The sequence below is a fragment of the Ovis aries genome, chromosome 5, assembly GCF_016772045.2.
Source record: "Ovis aries strain OAR_USU_Benz2616 breed Rambouillet chromosome 5, ARS-UI_Ramb_v3.0, whole genome shotgun sequence".
Lineage (NCBI taxonomy): Eukaryota > Metazoa > Chordata > Mammalia > Artiodactyla > Bovidae > Ovis > Ovis aries.
Window position 1 is genome coordinate 63,844,284 of NC_056058.1, and position 19,661 is coordinate 63,863,944.

Here is a 19,661-nt window from a genome sequence, read left to right on the forward strand (position 1 = left end):
TATTTAAAGTGCTAAAGAAGGGGCACAGGTCTAGTAGAATTGGAAAGAACTTCACTTTGTATACAGGAGTGTGTAGGGCTGTCAGTGGTTATCCTTAGAAAGGGATGGTCCTGCAGAATATCCAAGAGAATACTAACTTGGGTGTGATTCAGCTCCCCCACATACAGTCCCCCTTATCTGTGGGGGAAATGTTTCAAGACCCACAGTGGTGCCTGAAACCATGCGTAGTACTGAACCCTATAATGTATGATTTGTAATCTTCATATACTCATGGGTAGGTAGTGTATTCAGTGTGGATATGCTGGACAAAAGGATGATTCATGTTTTGGTGGGATGGACTGGGAGGGCTGTGAGATTTCTTCATGCTACTCAGAATGGCCACAGTTTAACTTATGAATTGTTTATTCCTGGAATTTCCCATCTAATATTTTTGGACTCTGTTGACTGGGGGTAACTGAAACTATGGAAAGTGACATTGTGGCTGGGGGTGGAGGGGCTATTGTAATCCCAGTTATTGAATTTCTGTGGTTTGCTAAGGCAGTAAGGTTGACTACCACTCACAAGCCTTGGTTGTCAGCCAGTGCTAGTATGAAAGCGCTGTTTAGAATCCTTTAAGTCCAAGCTATTAATGAGCATTTTTTCAGTTTCCCAGCTTATTCAGTGGATAAGTCTGAATTATGCACCTACTAGATACTAGACATTGTAAGTACATGCTAGGGATAAAGTAGGAAATGGAAAACAATCTCTATCCTCATTGGAGTTTACAATCTACCTGTGTTGCCAGATAGTAAATCACAAAAATATAATTTGTGAGCTGTAAAGTATAGGATATTGATGTACCTGAGGTTGAAGTCAAAGGACAGTCTTTGAGAAAGGACATTTTTCCAGCTGTGGTGTGCAGCATGTGGGATCTTGGTTCCTTGATCATGCCCCCTGCATTGGAAGCACAGAGTCTTAACTATTGAACCACCAGGAAAGTCCCCGAGAGAGGACTTTTAAGCTGAGATCTAAGAGATGAGCACAACTGGACCAGGCAGAGAAACAACATAGGCCGAAATCCCTGAGATGACAAGAGAACTTGGTGGCAGCTCAGAGACCAGTGTGACTGGAGTCTTGAAGCAAGGATGAGAACATCTAGGCAGAAAGCTGAGAGGTAAGGGCTAGGATTAGGCAGGGCTTTCCAGTACCAATGGGAAAATACTTTAAAAGTTTTTTAGTTGGGAGTAGACAAGATTTGATTTGTAAGTTATACCAGTCATTGGTATATGAAGAGTGGTGAATTAGTAATAAGAAAGCAGGTTTAGGAAATTCCTTGGAGGTCCAGTAGTTAGGACATGGTGCTCTCACTGCCGAGGGCCCGGGTTTGATCCCTGGTTGGAGAACTAAGATCCCACAAGCCATGCGACAAAAAAAGAAAAAGTAAGCAGGTTCAGATACTGAGAGGTGAGTGCAGCTTTCTGGGTAATAGGATGGTGGTTTGTATTAGAGAACAAGTTACTTTGGGTGGGGTAAAAGTACCAAAACTAAATCTTTAGTTGCTTAGTGATGTATCTTATCCACTCAGAAAGCTTGAGTTACCTCCCTGTGGTTCTGATAATTAGGAAGATGGAAATGAAAACCATGTATTCAAATTAGAATTCAGTTCAGTCACTCAGTCGTGTCCGACTCTTTGTGACCCCATGGACTGCAGCACCCCAGGCCTCCCTGCCCATCGCCAACTCCCGAAATAGTTTGATACATTATCTGGAATTGGAAAAAGGAGTTTGAGAGGAAATGGAGTTGTGTAATTTCTTTCGTCTTTGCTTTTGGAAGTCTCCTTGCTTAGTTGTAGAGCAATACTTGTTCTTACCAAAGCAGGGATCAAGGAGGATGTAGGATGCCCCTACCCAGAGGTGTTGGTTTTGGTAAATCATGAAGGAATTTAGAAATTTCTAGTTTAATAATACTGCTCTTTACTCTAAGTGAAGCATTTGTTCCTTTTAACAGACTGTAGAACTGGTACCTAGTTCTCCACTTTGCTACAAAGATTCTTCATACATCTTCCTAAAATTCACGTACCTATGTAAAGAACTATGAGGATCTAAATTGTACAATATTTCCTTTTTTGGATTTAGGGTTTTAAAATCCTAAAGCTAGGTCTAATAAAAAAACAAAAACAAATCCCAGTAAGTCAGATCTCTGAAAACTGCCTCTAAGGAAAAGTTTATTTTTCCTTCCTAGAGTTTCTGTAATCAATTTCATTCTTGCCCACAACAACCCCAACCCTTGGAAATAATTGACAAATAAATAGGACACTGGAGCAGGAAAGCTTTCACAATGAATCCCCTAAAGAAAATAGTACTGGGAAAGTGCTCCCGCTCAACTCACCCTAAACTGCCTGGTTTCTATGTTATAGCAACTGTGATATTACAAAAACATCTGTTCCTGACATTTTTCAGCTATGTAAATAACCAATGGGAAGAACAGATCTTAAGAAAATGCTCATTAGTGAGGGGAAAACAATAACAACAGAAAACCAAAACCAAACAACAATAAACCCCCCACAAACCCCCACAGGGATTTGTAATTAAATAGTATATAGGGTCCTATTATGCTAAAGTTGGAGTCCAGTGATTCCAAAGTTACATATGCAAAATGAGGAGTATGCATTTTTCTTCAAAGATCATCTGTGGCTTTAATTCTCAAAAAGTCCCTATGATCCAAAAAAAAAAAAAAAAAGTTTAAGAACCAATGAAACAGTCATTTCATCCTGAGCTATTTTGATCACCATTCATTTCTTATAAAACTGAAGGGGTAAGTCACATCTGAATTAGTTATTTGTTCTTCTAAAGTGTTAGTCAGTGATTTGTTCAAAGAAGCAATTCCATTACCCACTGAAACCAAAGTTCTGTCCTGAAGTTCAGACAAAGGGTAGAGTCAGCATGATGGTAAGACCTCTTTCACATTCAAGCTTCAGTCTTTGAAAGAGTAGAAGTGAACCCAAATTAACAAAAACAGGTAAAGAAAAATGATACCAGTAGTCATAATATGCAGCAGTTGTATCTTAAACCAGAATGACATGTTTATGATCAGGCGAAGCATTTATAAAGGTAGCTTGTGTTTACGAATAAAACACTTTGGGTGACTGAAAGAGTTTCTCCTCTTTGGGTGAAACCTGCGTAAGGCAATCACTTAGCAGGTGTTAGTTCTTGAGTAACACTGCTGGCTTTTCATGATCTTTCCTCCAGTAGGAAACTACAATTGAGTCCAGAGTCAGATTTCACTGGGTCCAAGTGTAGAGTTGATTCAAACTTGACCCCTCATTTGTATTACTTGGATCACTGCAGAAGTATCTAGGGATCAAAGTGAATGTCTGGTGAAGTGTAAATGTAGAGGTGAAAGGTGTTGGATGTTTCAGATTTGGCTTTCTTACAGATCCTTGGAAGTTCATGTGTAGAGGGTCTGGTAATGTCGTTTGTAAACTTTTGTGTTGCCGTACTTCTGAAGGAGCTCTTGAGCCTGTTGCTGCATTTCCTGGGTCACAAAGCTAGGACATTGGGACCCGACGTGAAGCAGGATGAGGCAGCATTCCAGCACGTCTGGGAAAGGCCAGGTCTGAAAGATGACACGGGGATAAACAAGGAAGCATTTGCCAAACAAAAGCTCTGTACATCTGCACAGAAGTCACTAGTGACTCAGCCTCTGCTACTGACATATCCCTGGCGTGGCTGAGCCATTTCTCTCTTAAGACTCTTCATCAGTTACTCTAAGGAGAGATGATACTCAAAACTGGGATATCCTCAAACGATACAGTCTTTTTCTAAGAAGAGCCCTACTCAAATGAATTTAAAACATGATGCTTCTGTTACTACTAGGGGTCACATTCAAACGTACCTATCCATTTGTAAACGATCAAATACATGGTACCATTTTACTTTACCTCCTAATAGATTTCTCTGAAGGCTGAGGTATAAAATTGCTTGGGATATCAATCACTCTATTCTCACAAAACATTATAGCTCACCAAAGGCAATTAGATCCTCAGTTTTTAAATAGACAGAAATGTGTACAGAATTCAGATACATTAAAAAATTTGGTGTAGTCAACTGATAATACAAAAAGTAATATTTTACCAAATGAACTGCTAATGTATCTTACCTTAATACTCTCAGGAAGCTTAGCTATTCTCTCATTTGCCTCTGTAAGTCTTTTGGTTAATTCAGGCAAAGAAACTGGTTCATTTTTTTCTTCTTTACTAGTGATAATAAGAAAAGTTACAAGTCATATGTCTTATTGCACATAACTTTTAAATCCATTATGTTGTAAATTACTTTTGTCACCTGGGTCTTTAACTCTCATCTTTAAATACTAAGGCTAAGAGAAGGGAATTTAATGTGATGTGATATAAAGTTTTCAAAATGCGCTATCGTTCCTCACCACTTTCCAAATTCCCGTTTCTTAGACACACAGCTCCAGGAAGAATTAAGGTTCTTCAGGGGATTCAACCTGCAGCCAAGTGCGGAGGGCCTGGATTTCTCTGGGTAATGGGTTGGACAGAGTAGGGGTCCCTACCCTCGGGGTGTATGGATGCACGTTTTTCTGGGAAGAGTGTCTTAAACTTCTCAAAGGGGCCCTCTGATCAAAGGTTGAGAGCTGTTGGTTAGAGAACTGTTTAATGTTTTTCTTATTACTAAAACCAAACTTATAGTGCTGCTTAGAGTTTACCTCACTAGAGAAGTACTCAGAACTTTGACTCAAGATTTCAATTGTATTTTTAGAGCAACAAATGTAATTTTAATTTTTAAAAGTTAGTAATAATAGCTATAAATTTATTAACTACTAGTTAAGATATTTTAGGCCCTCTGCTGGCGGGAACATAAGGTAAAAGGTACTCAGCATAACAACTAATCCGTAACTGCTAATTACTGCAGATGGCACAGCCGAGTACCCTGTGACAATACAAAGGGGCTCTAAAGTGATCAGTGGTCATCTACCTGGCCCTTATTTTCAAAAGATGTGATTAGGACACTGCAGCAATCTGATCATTTGGGATGTTTTACAGTTTGGTGTGTAATTCTATATACTACCCTTTTTGTGTGTTTTTTTTGGGATAGTACTGAAAAATTAAAAAACAATGGTTTTTGGGAATTTCCTGGCAGTCCAGTGTTTAGGACTCTGTGTTTTCACTGCTGAGGGTGCAGACTGAATCCCTGGTCAGGGAACTAAAATTCCACAAGCCAGGGAGGCTGGCCAAAAGAAGAAAAACAGTGGTTTTCATTAATGATGTAATGTTGCAACTCCCTATTTTATATGACTGATTTTTTGGGAATCTTGCCCAAAAGGGTTTCATTGTATTATTTCATTAACAATATTTGTGATTTTGTTTGTCAAAACAAGCAAGGATAGGGTTGGTACTCCATTTATGGATAAGGGAACTAAAGCTCAAGAGACATTAAGACTCCTGAGGTCACTGAGCAGGACCAGGACTGGACCTCCACGTCTGACCCCAAAGCCTGTGCCTTAATGACTGCTGTGTGGGGCTTCCAAGTGACCCGATCAGTCTCACCAAGTACCATGTGAGAGTCGAGCAGGGGATTTTAGTTCCACAACGTACTGAATCAGTACTTACCACTGGTTCTGAGGATGAGAGAGGGACTCTCCTTCCTGTTCAGGTTCATTCTTATCAGGGCCATTTGCTGTGGATTTACAGAGTTGACTCTTCTGGTGTTGGCGGATCATTTCTCCCAAGGTCTCTTGGACTTCAGCAACAGTTCTCTGTGCATTTTGGAGGTCAGCATGCTTTTCTGACAAGAGCTCCTTACAAGCGTTCTGCATTTGCTCACCTTCTTCTATAAGTCTCACGTCTAGTTCTGGAGTCCTGCTTGGCTCTGGCTGGGAAGCTTTGGGGTCAGTTTCTTCAGGGCTGACCCTGTCAACCTCTAGGCTCTGTTCAGTAGAGGTTTTACTTCTGTGAGCAGCTCTTACCCAGACACTGGACTCAGGGCAAGGCCCAGAGAGAGACCACCAGAATTCATATAGACGTCCGTAAATAAAAAAGGCCTTCAGACTTTTGAAAGCTGGTGTGGTGGGAGACTGATGATCACCCAGTTTGCCTCTTAGGTGGTCACAGCCTAGAAGAGAAGAAAAGGATTTAGGGTTGTTTATTTCTTTGTCTGCCAGAAATCTGATTTCATGCCCACACGTTCCCTGTAACCCAAGAGGCCAGCCAGATCCCAAGAAAAAGAACGGCAGTGATCCGTGGGACCGCATGCTTTCCACCAAAAGTCGCCAGAGCTTCTGGCCTAAGACAGTGTCCTCATTGCTCCAAGCCATGTAAAGCATGACAGAAAGAAGTGTTTCATCAGTCCCACTGTAGGCTCTGGGGCTAAGATGCCACTGTGTTCTGAAAACCCCTAATGTTTTAGGTCAGTAACCAGTTATGTAGCTCAAGGAATGTTTTCTCCATTCTTTATAACTTGTGAGTACACTGCTATTTCTCTCTCTAGCTGTGTGTAGGAGAAAGTATATAGGGAACACTAAAGCAGGTAGGACCAGTAAAGGGAAACAGCTCAGTCACGCTAACTACCTCTTAGGACTTTGGGTTAGAGAATTCAAACTTTCTACTAAATGACACAATGGCCCATCTATGTCTTTCAATAACCTATGTACTCCTGGTGCCACACCACTGGCAGTGGTTATATCATCTTCAGTGGGTGTGCCCCCAGTAGGGCTGGGGTTCTTTACCCTGCGGAAGAAAGGCTGAGTGCACTTCCTGCATGATGGTGAAGTTTCCTGAGTCGTAGCTCCGGATCACAGCCCGAAGCAGTCCTTCCACAGCTGCGTCCCAGGAGCCCGCTTCCTGGCTTAGCACTGCCAAGGTCAGGTCATGGCAAATGTGGAGCAGGAGCTGGAGAAAAGAGCCAGAGTCTCAGGTAAACATCTTTGCACAGCAAGCACTGGGATGACACCAGAAAGGTTCCTATTTACAGCATTTGGGAAGTACACACAGTTCACATTTAAGAAAAATCCTCCTATCCCCACCACCCATTTTTGCTTCCTCATTGGAAACATTCATATTTAGTTGCACAGCAATATACAGTCTAGTTTTAAAGTCTGTTCAGGCTAAGAAAATGCCTTGATATTTGCATTTAATTAAAACATAAAGTTTTAATTAAACTTTTTCTGGAACTAAAAGCTTTATAATTAAAAGAAAATCTGGAGTATAATTAAGAAAATTTTCAATTTTAAGTGTGCAATTTGATGAGTTCTGACAAACATATGTATATATACATACATTTAGTATAGCCACCACCAAAATCAAGACATAGGATATGATATTTTCACTTTAAACCCCTTTGCAGTCACCTCCCCTCTCCCCATCCCTTGGCAACCTCCGATCTAGTTTTTGCCAGTATCATTTTGTCTTGTCTAGAATTCATATGAATGGAACAGTAGAGTCTGTAGTCTTCTGTGACTTGATTCTCTGACTTATCACAGTGCTTTCAAGATTCACTGATACTCTTTTTGCATTCGTAATTTGTTCCTTTTTGTTGTTGTACAGTTTTCCACTCTGTGGAAATACTGTAGTTTGTATACCCATTTGCCAACTGATGGACATTTGGGTTGCTTCTGTTTGGCTATATGAACCAATCTATGAACGTTTCTGTCCTAGACTGTGCAGACACCTGAGTTCACTTCTTTTGGTGAAATATCTAGGCAGTGGGGTTGCTCGGTCATCGTGCATATATGTTTAATTATAAGAAACAGCCACACAGTTTTCCAAAGTGCTATACTACTTGAGAACATCTCGTTCCTCAAGAATATAATAATGTTTCTCATTAAAAAAAAAAAAGTGGATAAACTGAGATGTTTTCATAGGATGAGTAGAGCAGCTGTAATGAATCGATTTGTTCTCTTCCTATCAATACAGACAGATTTTATAAACGGTCACATAATAAGCAAGCCACAAAATAACACATGGTCTGATGCAGGGGCTAAAATGTTGGTGAGCTAGGGGAGGGGAATGGGACTGGGCAAGGGAACACTGAGGGACTTCGACTTGGTTGTATTTCTTTAACTAAAAGCACAATATACAAAACCAAACCAAAAGACTCTGAAGCAAAAATGACAGAATATGAATATCTGTTAATTCCAATTGATGGGTACTTATTGTCCGCTTTTTTTGGTGGTGGTGGTTGTTGTTTTCAGACTGTTTTATTTTTTCATTTAGAAGGGAATGCTGGTCAAAGACTAACTTCAGAGATAAGGGCTCTAATTACCCTGAAGGGATCTTTCCACTTTCCTGGGCCTGGCTTAGTCTTTTCTGAAATGCAAACTGGCATTCTACATGTTTCCTTATTATACTAGACAGGGGTTAGAGAAGTCCTACTACTGAGTGACTAATATCAGAAGCTCAGGCAGAAGGCATACCTGTTTGGAGGGAGTGTTACTTGTAGCAGATGGGTACTTGATCTTTTGCAGCTGCTGAAATGCTGCCTGGTACTGCTCTGGGGAGTCGAGGCTGAAGGTGCTCTTCCATACTGCAGTCACCCTCTCCACAAAGGACCCTTCGCTGTCTGCGGGCCAAGCATTGTAAGAAAAGGAACTTTTGCCTTCAGAGAGCTGCTTTTCCTCCAGGTGCTTGGACAGTAGTTCAAGAAGGCAAAACACCAATCTCTGACCCTGGAACCCAAAAACAAAGGAGAGGAACTGTTACACAGGGAAGTGCTCCACTATCTAGGACTTTCCCTGTCTCTCAGATTCTCCCCCTCTGTATCTGCAGCAACCATACCCCCTCAGTGGGCTGCCAACCTGATGTGAGTCTTGAGTGTGGGGGTGGAGGGGAGGGAGGAGGTGATCTAATAGATGATTTTTCTAGGATCTTTGGGATCCTAGCCTTTTTGGGAATTCCTACCCACAGTTCTTGGAGCTCAAGCAACCATATTTTATAACATGAAACCCTAACTATAGCCCTACTCACTGATATTTAAGCCACATATGGGCCAGCCACTTAAGATTTGTGGCCAGTGTGAGAAAAGATGGGCTGGACTCATCTATCTAGTTCCTTCCTCCGCCCAGACTTCAGATGAAGGAATGCAAAAGTTAAAGCATCATGGGCAGAAGTGCTGGAGCAGACGAGCTGTGTGGGTCTGAGACCTGGGGCAGTGGTCAGGGGCTACATCCAAGTAGGTTTAACCAACTGGAATAGAACAGAACACAGACAAAAGGCCCAGTCTTCTTGCTTTGTTAAGGATAGTAAGAGGAAAAAGAAAGAAGTGCTAAATAACCATTTTGGAAACTCTTTTTTTGTTGTGGTGGGGCTGGTGGCAGATAAATTAGTCTCTCTGGTCACTCTGCAAACAGCGTGCCACGTGATACTGTCTTTGAAGATGTTCCACCTTTGCCTCCACGTTTCTTCTGCACTTCCCAGAAAGCCACCTCCTCACCTAGTGTTTTTCTTGGGCTTTGGACATTCAGCTAGGAACTGTCGTTTGGCCCAGTTATTCTCCTGAAGGGACAGAGGAACTAAAAAAGTTCATATGATATCTGACAAGCAAAATTCTCTAAAATGAATCAAATGTTTACATGTTTTCAAAACTCATTTTTGCTAAGGCTTTTAAGATCATCACAGTGTTGATATATCGAAAAAGACAATGTTGATATGTTGACAAAGACATTTATTGAAAAAGTTACTGATTATTTAGCCAGATGGAAACAAAAGATTTAATGGAAAAAAATGTTTTTTAAATTTGGCTGCTTCAGGTCTTAGTTGTGGTTACACAGGATCTTTCGTGGCACATGGACTCTCTAGTTGTGGCGCGCAGACTCAGTACTTGTGGCACACAGGCTTAGTTGCTCTGTGGCATGTGGGATCTGAGTTCCCTGACCAGGCATAGAATCCACATATGCTGCACTGCAAGGTGGATTCTTAATCACTGGACCACCAGGGAAGTCCCTAACAGAATGTTTTGATTTTACCCAAATTCACTATGGCATGCAGCTGAGGAGGGCTCCTACAGGCAGAGCACGGTGACTTCTGTTAAAGCTGATCCATCTCCCTCTTCAAAGCAGACCCTCTCCCTCTTCATTTCTGTGCTGATGACATCAATGAAGAAAGCACAGGGGCTGAGCTGACTAAAGGCTATTCAACTGCTAAGCAATGAGAACCACTGTCGATGACCACATTATCTCTTACTCTGAATATGGCAACTGCAAGCCCTGGGGTACTTAGATGGGATAGTATGGCTAGGGCTTGCTGGATACTTCTAAGAGTACCTGCCAGATTGGCTCAGCTTGTGCAACTGGGTAATGCACTTGGAATGTGACTGGAGAGGATCTGGGGCTCCCTCCTAAAAGCAGGAGAGGCAAAAAGACTGACCTTTAGACTTGTATGGAGCTGCAGGGCCTCCTGGGCTCCCACCCAGTTCCGGGCCAGAAGCAGTTCCTGGGCACATCTTAGAGCCAGGGAAGCTGACAACTCATTCTCTCCCACGATGGAGGCCAGCTCTGCTGCTGTCCTAAGTGATGCCGCATCCCCCTTTTTGGCCAAAACTTTGGCTGCATCATAAGCTGAAGTGGCCCCTAAATAGCTAAGACACAAAAGAAAAACCAAACATAAAAAGACTGCCTACTCCTGCTCCCCAGAGGGTCAGATCATTTCTTTCTGTCCACTCTGACTCGCATGGCTTCCTGTGGTCCTAGCCGTGTCACTGCCTGTGGCTGTCCCTGTGAAGGCTGAGGCTAGCATGGCAGAGAACCCCAGGCAGCATCATGGAGGTTAAGGACATGAAGGAACCCCAGCAGCTGCTGAGATGAACCCAAGCAAAAGAGTCGTTCCTTCCCTTTTTTCAAATTTAATGATGCAAGACATCCCTGAAGAAAGGAGTACCTTCTGAATCCGCTACTAGGATTTCTTGAATAGTTATGGTGACTTATGTAAATACCAAGTAGGTAGACCATGCTGAATCTTAATGAAGCTGGGTTTAATACACATATGCTTTTTAATTTGCTAGTCACTTCACCCCCACCTCTAAACTAACTTCCACTCCTGTCCTGCTCTTTGCAGCTCTTCTCTGTCTGGGTGCACTCAGACTTACCATTTTGCTGCTAAGGCATAGTGGCCGTCTTTTTCTAGGATGGCTCCCCAGCTGAGGTACAGGTCCTTTATGATTGGGTCCTCTGGGCGCAGCCGGGCCTTGGCAATTGCAATAGCTTCCCTAGAGGCAAGAAGAGGTAATGAGCCAATCTGAAAATAGCTCTAGGAGCGGGTTGCAAGATAGGCTACGCCTTCTTTGTTGTCTGTCTTACTCCAACTTCCCATAAAACAACTGTATTCCTGCATTTTAGGGCAAGTTAGAAAGGGCAAGCTGCGCTTTCCACCTGTTCTTCACCTAGGTCAGCAATACTTAAACTGTGGTCTGTGAATTCCTGGGAGTACCCAAGGCCCTTACAGGGGGGTTCATGAGGTCAAGACTATTTTCATAATAATGTCAAGATTATTTGCCTTTTCTTACTGTGCTGACATTTGTACTGATGATGCAAAAGCAATGGTGGGTACACTGCTGGCACCCAGAGCAAGGATCCAGGAGGTAGTGGCTGTTGTGGTTTTTTTTTTTAATAAAGGTAAATTTCCGGAAAAATTATTAATTTCACTAAATGTCAGGTTAATATTGATGGAACCTCATTACTTCTTGAAAGAATGACTAACATACAAACGATAGTTACTTAGCGTTGAGTATCTGGCAGATGTTTTCTCGAGAATGAACAAAGTAAGCGTATCATTTCATGGAAACCAACCAAAACAGTACTGTTGCCAGTGATAAAATCGGAGCTTTCAAGTGAAAATTAGAGTTTTAGGAATCTTGTCTCTCTCACTGGGAACCTGACAGCTTCCCCAAGTTAGAAAGACTTTTCTGATGAAGTAAGGAATGTCATTTTTTTATATATATATTTTAATGAAATGTGTTAACATTTGGAGGATCTGTGTAACTCACTGAACTACTATTTTCCAAATGACATATAACTTCTGGTTTGCATCCAACCTAAAGTTGTAGCTGGAGTCAGTGTTTTAGACTAAAGTGATTCAGAGCAATATTAAGAAGACCTCTATTTCCAGCCATGACGGGGTGATAACTAAGACCACATGTAGTCTCCTGTCACAAAATTAAAACACTGGAGAAAGTAGGTACAAAACAAGTGTTTGCAAACACTGGACACGAAGCAGCACAGGACTGTCATCCTGGAGAAAAGAAAACATGCTGTGAGCTCAACCCTGGCCCTGGCCCTGGCTTTCTGCCTAAAACCATCTTCCCAGAAGAAACTCCAGCAGAGCCTTCACAGTTAGGGCTGAATGGAGACGAAGCAGTTGGAATTTGTGGTGCACGACAGTAAGAAGCAAGAAGCTGTTCAGAGAAAGAGCTCCACAGTGGTGCTTATGCATACTGTTGAGTCTCTGGTTTAAACACAAAGCTGTGCATGGAGGAAAGGCCTTAAGGCTGGACAAAGAATAATCAGGGAGCCGTACGCTGACTAATTCCCAGGGCTCATTCAGGGTAGGAGACGTATATACAAGTTTTGACCACCCCGACATCTAGTTCTGATTTGTTGAATTACACAATGCATTCAGCAAAGATACTAGAAGGTAGGAGGGCAAACTAATTCTAGTGTATGGATTTTTCTGCACCTGCCCTAAAAAAGCTTAAAAACAGCCATGAGAAGATCAAGCTGATCTGCAGGGAACTTGACTGCTTGCCAAAAGTGTCCAGCATGCTCTAAAGGAAGACAACAAACCAGAAGAGGATAAACAAAAAGAAAGTCTCATCAAAGCCATATGAAATGGCTGAAAAATCAGTGGTGGATAAAAAGTTCTACAAACAGGAAAAAAAAATCCTATGTAGCAAAGATAAGAATAAATACAGTAGTCAGCAGTACAAGCCAAGAAAAAATGGAATGATATGTGATGCACAGAAAGACAAAATCTTAGAAACCTAGAAGTCTATACCCACTGAAAGATTCTTTAAAATAATGGCAAAATTAAAGACTTTTACAGACAAACAAAAGTTGATGGAGTATGTCACCAGTGGAATCACACTAGAAAAAAAATGTTGGAGTTCATCAGGCAAAGAAGGAATTGATAACAACTTGTAAATTTGGATCTACATAAGAGGATGGAAAATGTTGGCATTAAGTATATGGGCAAAAATAAGAAAATGTTTAAAAACTTAAAGAGACAACTCATTGTTTAAAGCAAAAATTCTAACATTGTAGTGTGGGGTTATAACATGTACATAGTATGTCAAATATACGACAGCAACAGTGGAATGGATAGGAAGAAAGAAAAGGGTGACGCAAGAACTGGTACAGTGTTACTGGAGGTAAACTGATAAATTAGAAATGCTCATCATAAATCCTAAAGTAACCATCAAAAAAATAAGGGATTATAGCTGAGAAGCCAGTATTGGAGATAAAGTCCAAAAGAAAAGAGGAAAAAAAAAAATAGCAAGATGGTAGATTTAAATCAGTCACACCAATATTTACATTAAAACCCTGCAATTAAAAGGCAGAGACTGTCAGACTAGATAAAAAAACAAAGCCCAGTTGTATGCTGTATATAAGAAATATTTTGGGAACTTCCCTGGTGGTCCAGTGGCTTAGACTCTGAGCTCCCAATGCAGGGGGCTAGGGTCTGATCCCTGGTCAGGAAACTAGATCCCACGTGCAGCAACTAAGAGTCTTAGTTGTCAAATAAATAAAAATAAATACTAGTAAAAATTTTAACAGAAGACATATTTTGTTGCTTTCGCTTTCTGTACTTACATATGTATTACAGTGAAACAATATTAACTTATACAGCATCAGTCTCAGAGTGGTTACTGCTAGAGAAGGGATGAGGACAGAACTGGGGAAAGGCAATTCAGCCAAGTCTGGAATACTATACTTCTTCTTTCCCAGGTTAAACAATTTCCTCTTTTAATAATTCATTAAGTTGTTCATTTGTATCATGCTGTTTTCTCTATTTGTGATACTTTATAAAGAAATTAAAAACAGATCAGTGGCAAATATTGCGGAGAGTTAACATTTTGTTAAGTATAGGTGGTGGATGTGTTGATCTTGTTAAGCTAGTGAACATAATATTTGTATACATGTGAGGTTTAATTACAGTAAAGGTTTTATGGTGGTTGTCAAGAAACAGAACTGTTATATAGGTTAATTTCATATCACATCCAGCTGTTAGTTCAACTGTTGGGTCATACAGACCTGTAGAAATGGTTTGACTTGAGCAGCTCCACAGCTTCATACACTTTGTGGATAGAAAGCAGGTGAGAGGCAGCCTTGACATACTGGTCCTGAAAACACAGTTGTTTGGCAAAAGCTTCCACGGCCCACACCCACACATGGTAACCGGCTTTAGGAAGAAAAAGGAAAGTGCTTGTTGTTAGTCACTGCATTAAGCAGAACATTTAGGTAGTAACTAAGTTGCTGTTATGATCATTTGTTTCATCTGTCTCTCCCGATCCCTATACCTTGAAATGTAAACTGTTTCTTTGATTATGTAATACATAAAGAAATAGTACAACATTCAGATGTACAAGAGTATGGAAGTCAGATAGTGCTTACCCTTGTTTGGGTGTATGCAGATTGAGTGAAAAAGTGCACGAGAGAAGCTTCTAGGGTGCTGATAATGTTATATTTCTTGATACAGGTGCTAGTTAACAAGGGTGTATTCAGTTAGTGAAATTCAGGTACACTCATGACCTGTGTACTTCTCTCCCTCTCTCTTTTGCATACTTGAATAAAAAGCTAAAAAATGCAGCCCTGGCATAAAAAATTTCCTTGTTATCCTGGAGCCCTCCTACCCAGACTTATCCAAATTCCTTTCCCTAGAGACAACTATTATTACTGGTTTCTTTTGAAACCTTTGGCAACAGTCTATGAATATACAACCACACATGTATAAATGCCAGAGTATTAAATATTATGTTGTGCATCTATACCTAGATTCTTCTCACTTACTAAACTTTGGAGCTCCATTCTATGTCAGAATACTCAGTTTTTTGTTACCTGAAGGCGTTTCTACTGTATAGATATACAAGATTTAACCAGTCTTATACTGACAGACATCGAGGTTCTTGTGATCTTTGCTGTTACAGATACTGCTGCGATCATGGTCCATGTTATCTGTCATTTTGCATGTGTAGGTACAGTTAAATTCCTACAGTTAGAACTGCTGAGTCAAAGGGTATGTGGATTTTAAACCTAATCATTATACTTGGCCAAACTGTCTTTCAAGAAAATGTCTATCTTTAGTGGATGTACCCTAGAGAGGCTAGAGCTTTTGTGGTAAAGAACATACCGACTGGTGCCATAGCCACGAGATTGTCTGTCAGCTCCCCTCTTTCTGCTGCAGTCTGCAGAACACCTTTTAGATCTCCTTTCCAAAGCATGAGCTGGTGAAATAACTCAGGGTGGCCATTTTCCAAGTGACTTTTTCCTGTTTGGAGGAGAAATAATATTTGGAAGATGTTTCAGAAACATTTGTCTGTATTGTCTTCTAGAAAAAGAAAAAGAAAGGCAGGATGAAAGAGAGGAATAAATTTCTAGAATATGTAGTCACTCGCTGATGGGTCAGTCCCTTTCCAGGAGTGTTTGTAGTGGGGCCTGAAGCCCACTCAGCCATCTGTCCACCCACCCACTTTCACTTGTACTCAGTCACTCAGAATGAACACTAAGTTTAGGGTCCTATGATGGATGTAAGCAAGCGGTGTCTGAACTTGCACACAGAATTCAAAGCCTAGTTAGCTGACACGTAAAACTAGTCATTGCATGCCACAAGATGGGAGCCATAAAAGGAGTTAGGAAACATACAAAGTGTTAGGAAAGCACAAAGATAGACAGGATTGTCTTGATTGGACTGCCTCACCTTCAACCTCAATCATTCTGTACAGGGTAGCCCTGTCTGTGAAAAGCCCCAGGTGAAATCTTTCCTCAAGATCAGTAGACACATCTTCACTTGGCCCTGCTAATTCAAAAAGATAAAAATTCAGATGAAAGTGGTTTAATACATTACTGTTTTCTGTTCAGTTAATTCTGATTCTATGTCTGTAATGCCCATTTCAGATTCTGAGACAGAGTCCTGTGCTCTTATGTACCCTAACAGAGACCCCTACTGATAGCAAAATATGAAAATACTTCAGGCTCAGTCTTGGCAAAATCCAATGAGACAGTTTAGTTTGAAGTTTGCTCAAAGAAAGATTTGGGGGTGGGAAGGAAGAAGGAATGTTAAAAAGCCAACCTCAAATTCAGTGTATGTAAGTGCAGTTAAAAAAAAAAAAAACAACAGACCAAAAAAACTAACAAGCAAAGTCTGTAATATAAACTAGGATCTTCCACAGAGGGATTCAATATAGATTGTTTTTGAAAAAGGCAACTGAATGATAATAGAGTGGCTTCAGGGGAGAAATGGAAGAGTGGGGTGAGGGATGGGAGGGAGATTTATTTTCTCTTTATACTGTTTGAATTTCATTTTATCATGTGCATCCCTTTTCAACACATAAAATTCAAAATTAAAAAGAAAAAAAGTTGCTGTAATGTCAGAATAACACACATTAGTGAGGACATTGAAAAGTTAAAACCAAAAACCTATAAACAAAAATTTCCATCAAAAATTTTTAAAGGAACTGCCATATTAAGGGTATATTTCCAATAAACAAATGATGTTCTTTTCTACGTGTACATGCTGTTTACTGGGGAGAAACAGTTGATGGAACTGACTGACACCGAGATATTTCCGCCATTATACCAATTCCAGCACACAGATGGCTGGCAACAACCTGACAACAGAAAAGCAGAGCATTATGTCTCCAGGGCACTGGGGAATGTTGACAGCGGTCAGAGTGCAGAGCCGCAGCAGGCTTGATGCAGAAACACAACAATTTTGGACATCTGTTGACTCATCCATTCAACATCCAAAAAACCACTTATGTGCCAGTTCCCAGAAGACTATGGATGGGCCAGGGAAGTTTATTTCTATACCTTTGGAATGTTTGGCAGTGGCTAATACCAAACAGTCCTGATGAAGCTCCTCTTTGGATCTGTGGTCCAGACTTGTACTCAGTGGAAGCATGGAACGAGCTTTTCGCTTCTTGATTAAGGCTTCTGAAATGTAATACAAGTACAGACCATCTGAAGAATTGATTACAAACCCCAAACTGAATGCATGTCCGCTGTGTATGCAAGCTACTGGAGGAATACTGCTGAGCAGAGAACGTTCCCACTCTTAGAAGGAAGCTGTCAAATTAAATTATTAGCAGCTGGGGGTAGTGTTTTCAACACACAGAGAGTCCCTGTGAAGGCTCTGAACCAACATCAACAACTACAAAATGACAGTTCTTCCAAGTACTAAAAAAATGACCCCAAATCAAAACACAAATATTTAAAACCTAAAATAAAACCAAAAAACCATACTCTGTTGAGTTTTCATTTGCATGTAATGAGGATGCTTTAACAAATTATTTTAGTTATTAGATACCAACCTGGCTTCTCTTTAGGTACGTCCTTTTTCAGTAAAGTGACTTTGTTATTAATGGTGCTTTTTGACTTTTCAAAACCTAAGGCTGCTGGAGTGCAGATAATTGGTTCTTTAGAAACTACATCATGGGGAGAAAGAAAAAAGTTTGGATGAGAACAATGTAGAATCTAGTTCTTTTTAAAAATTAAGAGCTATCCCAGTCTTTACAGTGTGATTTTATCTATTACTCCAAATATTAAGATGAAATATTTCAGACAGGAAGCATGGGTAGTCAGTCTCCCTTTCCCCACCTCTCAAACTGCCTTCCAGGAATCTGTAGATTTATCACCTAGAACTCTGACTAACTGATCTAAGGAAAATTATAAAGATTCTAGCCACCACAACTTTAAAAACGTGCCCTTACTTGTAAGGTTCTATGTATACGCTGCCCCAGCTTCACTTTGTCCCACAGTCTTACCCTGCCCAGGTTGGTAAGTTTTCTCTAGAGAACTTTACTATTTCCATCCCAATCATCCATTAGATTCCCTTAACACTTCAAAGGTAGACCTGACTTAGTTCCTGGTCAGGACTGTTAAGTGCTAGAGAGTGAAACACGAGATTCGGCTACATGCCTGCCGAGGTGACACCACAGGGTGGCTCTGGCTCGCGGGCTTCCTCCTCTGTCTCCTGGTCTGACACGCCATTCTCAACAGGGCCCAGGCTCTCCTTTACACTCTCTTCTTCATTCCCGTCACATAATTCTTGCTTTACAGGCACTCTCAAGGTGGGCTTTTTCTTCTTTTTGGGCTTTGGCTTAGGTTGAGAGAGCCGCTTTTTCTCTAATTCAATACTTTTCTTGCCTATAGAAATCACAGTTCAGAAAAGGATAGATACCTTATTGCTCTTCTTTTTGATAACATTCTTACCTTTTCCCCACCTTCCCAATGAAGTCTTAGTTATATTATCAAAATGTTAACCAAACCAAACCCTTTTCAGATTTCATTAAATCATAAACACAATGCCCATTTACCCCTGAATACTTTAGTGTATATCCTACAAAGAAGGATATTCTCCTACATCATCACAGCACAACCATTAATATCAGGAAATTAACACTGATAGATTATTCATTCCCATTTCATTCAAGTTCTACCAGTTACACCAGAAGTGTCCTTTATAGCAAAAGGAAATCACTCCAGGACTACAGGTTGCACTGGCTTGTTACATCTCTAGTTTCCTTCAGCCTAGAACAGGCTCAGGTTTTATTTTGACTTTCATGACTAGAAACTCATGAAGATCACAGGATATTTTGTCTGATTTCCCTCACATTGGGTCTGCCTTATCTTTTGCATGATTAGATTTAGGTTATATACTTTGAGCTGCAATACAAACCAGTGAGGCTGTGTTTATCCTGGTGCAGCCTGGGAGGTAGCACATAATTTCTATTTGTCTCATTATTTGTGGTTCACTTTGATTACTTGGTGTGCTTCCCTTGTAGCTCAGTTGGTAAAGAATCTGCCTGCAGTGCAGGAGACTTAGGTTTGATCCCTGGGTCGGGAAGATCCCCTGGAGAAGGAAATGACAATCCGCTCCAGTATCCTTGTCTGGAAAAGTTCATGGACATAGGAGCCTGGTGGGCTGCAGTGCATGGGGTTGCAAAGAGTCAGGCATGACTGAGCGACTAATACTTACTTACTTGTTACTTGAATAAGGAGGGCGGTACCTTGCAGGTTTGTCCCCACTAGTTTTACTAAAAATTGTTACTATGATTATGGCCAAAGGGCAATTTTCGGTTCCATTGTTCAGTCTACACTTACTAGGTGGCCTTCTGCTGAAAAGAACTTTTGCTTCTGTCTATTTATTTAGACTGTTACTTTATAGTGGTCAGTATGGACTCAAGAATTCCTATTTAATGTTTTAATCCTTTACTATTACTTATTTACTTTTTCAGTTTGAAAGCTTTTATCTTTTGATTTCAAGTCATCTTACTGAGATATAATTTAACACAAGAAAAAATACCAGATTTTTTAATGTTTTTATGAGTTTAGACAGCTGTATAGGTAACCCACCACCACAAATAAACTGTTGCCATTATTTCAAAATGTTCCCTCATGCCTCTTTGTGTAGATTCCCCTCCTCCCTGAGCCCCAGGCAGTCACTGATTTGCTATCACTGT

General features: G+C 40.7%; 1 protein-coding gene across 4 annotated transcripts in view; it reads right to left on the bottom strand.

The window, feature by feature from the left end:
- Window positions 1-2,186: 2,186 nt before the first annotated feature.
- GEMIN5 (gem nuclear organelle associated protein 5) overlaps window positions 2,187-19,661 on the bottom strand; it is a 38,791-nt gene continuing 21,316 nt past the window's right edge. For 2 of the 4 annotated variants that reach the window (XM_042250668.2, XM_004009008.6), the window contains exons 16-28: window positions 18,118-18,345; window positions 17,511-17,624; window positions 17,011-17,133; window positions 15,899-15,994; window positions 15,332-15,469; window positions 14,236-14,383; window positions 11,076-11,195; window positions 10,358-10,568; window positions 8,410-8,661; window positions 6,724-6,886; window positions 5,609-6,110; window positions 4,138-4,234; window positions 2,187-3,594 (exon numbers count right to left, since the gene is read on the bottom strand). In XM_042250668.2, the coding sequence (XP_042106602.1) occupies window positions 3,427-3,594; window positions 4,138-4,234; window positions 5,609-6,110; window positions 6,724-6,886; window positions 8,410-8,661; window positions 10,358-10,568; window positions 11,076-11,195; window positions 14,236-14,383; window positions 15,332-15,469; window positions 15,899-15,994; window positions 17,011-17,133; window positions 17,511-17,624; window positions 18,118-18,345 (2,360 nt within the window). In that variant the 3' untranslated portion in view covers window positions 2,187-3,426. Of the gene's footprint in view, window positions 3,595-4,137; window positions 4,235-5,608; window positions 6,111-6,723; window positions 6,887-8,409; window positions 8,662-10,357; window positions 10,569-11,075; window positions 11,196-14,235; window positions 14,384-15,331; window positions 15,470-15,898; window positions 15,998-17,010; window positions 17,134-17,510; window positions 17,625-18,117; window positions 18,346-19,661 lie in introns of all 4 variants that reach the window. The other 2 variants (XM_042250667.2, XM_012178843.5) reach the window with 1 other exon arrangement.